Consider the following 2,014-nt stretch of genomic DNA (forward strand, 5'->3'; position numbering starts at 1 on the left):
CGTCTGGTCCCGAGGGGCTGACCGGTCTGAGGCCTTTACGGCAGGCCCCCAACTCCAACGGGGTGAGCGACTGGACCGACGGGAAGGCTTTCCCGACAGAGGACAGCTGGAGCGGCGTTCCGAAGGATTCCCGAGCTCCTCACGCCCCAGAGCAGCAGTCGAGCGGCCACGCCGCGCTCCAGCCCCGCCTGGGGGATAGCACGAAGTTGGGGGAATGGCCAGCGGAGGCGGACAAATCGTCGCAGCCCGCGCGGAGGCCGAACGAGTCTCCGGCTCAGACAGAGCTGTCGGTTCAGTCGTCCATCTTGTCCAGGAGGAGGATTCGGTCTTTCATTTCGCCCATTCCGGCCAAACGACTTTGCCAAGACCCCCGGACCAGAGAGGCGGACGGTCAGTTGGCTCCACCTCACGGCATTGCCGGTGCAAACCCATTGCGCAAGGGCGAGCCAGGGAACGAAGCTGCACTGACCAACAGTGGCAAGGACAGCCCCGGGGCCAGCGTCTCTCCAGTGGTCTCCCTCACCAGTCCCGGCAAACTCAAAACTCTCCCCCCCAGGAAGGGCCGGGGATTGAAGCTGGAGGCCATTGTGCAGAAGATCGCGTCCCCCAATGGGAGGAAGTTCCCCGTGGCAGGATTACTGGAGGGGGCGTCCGATGGGGTAACGCTCGAGGATATCCTCTCGGTCCGGGAAGGATGCTGGGAGAGCGAGCACGGGCCCACCGTGCGGCCAGGGGTCAAAGTTCGCGGAGAGGCCACGGCGGAGCCTGAGGCCCAGCTCGGGGGCCCGGGGGTTGCCGGCTGCCCCCAGGGTTACGGGGGTCTCTCCCCGGCGACCCGCCTCCCCTACCAGGCCGACCAGGCCTCCCTGGCCCGCTCCCCTCAGCTGGCGCTAGGCCAGGGTCTCGCCGCCAGCCTCCCCAAACCGGACGGCGTGCCCCCCAAAGGGTACTTCCCGTCGGGCAAGAAGAGGGGGCGCCCCTTGGGAAGCATCAACAAGACCAAGCGGCAGCTGCAGCCATGCCGGGGCCTGCAGACCCTGGGGGAGGAGGCAGACGAGAGCGCCCCCAAGAAGAGGCGGCCCAGGAGGAAGAAGGCGCCTCTACACTCACGGCCCAGGAGGAGGAGGAAGCCAGAGGCCCCAGCGGCCTTACCCCAAGAGCCCGAGATCAAACTGAGACACGTGGGGGGCCGGGTCACCCGCAGGAGGAGGGGGGACGCCCAGGACCGGATCTTCTCGCCGTACGTACTCCTGGAACGGAGGCGGGAGGCAGTGCTGCTTTGCACCATTATCAACACCCAGGAGGATGAGCGGAACCGGGGCCAGAGAGGGCCCCAGAGTCACCAGGGGCCCGCGTCCGCCCCCACCCCCACCAGCTGCGCCGGCAAAGTCCTGCCCACCTCCTCGCACATGGTGGCGGGCCCCCTGGTGACAGAGAGCTCCACCCTCGGCCTGCTGCTGTGCTGCTTGTGCGGGAAGTGCGCCAACCACCGCGACCTGGGTGACCTCTTCGGGCCCTACTACCCCTACCTTTACGCCAGCACCTTGCCCAAGAACCCCCCCGCCAAGAAGCTGCTGCCCCCGCCCAGCCGCATCAAGGTCCGGCACAAAAGCATGCCCGAGCTCCTAAAGACTGGTCATTCGGAGGACGAGGGCAAGGAGCCTGGCGCTGTCCTGGGGCACACGCGTTTGAAAAGGCGCCACTACTCTGAGGACTGTACCCCGTCGTGGGCCAGTCCCCGCAGCAACAAAGGTCACCGTCGCTGCTACTGTTGTGAGAAATCGCCGTCGTCAGTGTCCGCACGGACTCCGCGATTGAAAAGTGAGCTCAGTTCCCAGGTGGACCTTCAGTTGCCTCAACTACCTCTCGATCCCAATGAACTGTGGGTGCACGGCGCCTGTGTGCTCTGGGCCAGTGAGGTCTACCTGGTCTCGGGGAGTCTCTACGGACTACAGGAGGCGGTGGAAATGGGCCGAGAGACGGTGAGCACACAGCAGAGGGAGAGGGGAGAGGG

At 66.1% G+C, this 2,014-nt stretch overlaps 1 protein-coding gene across 1 annotated transcript; it reads left to right on the forward strand.

The window, feature by feature from the left end:
* Nucleotides 1-5: 5 nt before the first annotated feature.
* Nucleotides 6-1,982, forward strand: tcf20 (transcription factor 20; the record flags this gene model as incomplete). The annotated part of the gene is made up of 1 exon (XM_043684406.1): nt 6-1,982. A coding segment is annotated over one exon (1,977 nt), but the record flags the coding sequence as incomplete, so codon positions are not given.
* Nucleotides 1,983-2,014: the final 32 nt, after the last annotated feature.

This window comes from Chiloscyllium plagiosum, unplaced genomic scaffold, assembly GCF_004010195.1.
Source record: "Chiloscyllium plagiosum isolate BGI_BamShark_2017 unplaced genomic scaffold, ASM401019v2 scaf_2211, whole genome shotgun sequence".
In the NCBI taxonomy this organism is placed as follows: domain Eukaryota; kingdom Metazoa; phylum Chordata; class Chondrichthyes; order Orectolobiformes; family Hemiscylliidae; genus Chiloscyllium; species Chiloscyllium plagiosum.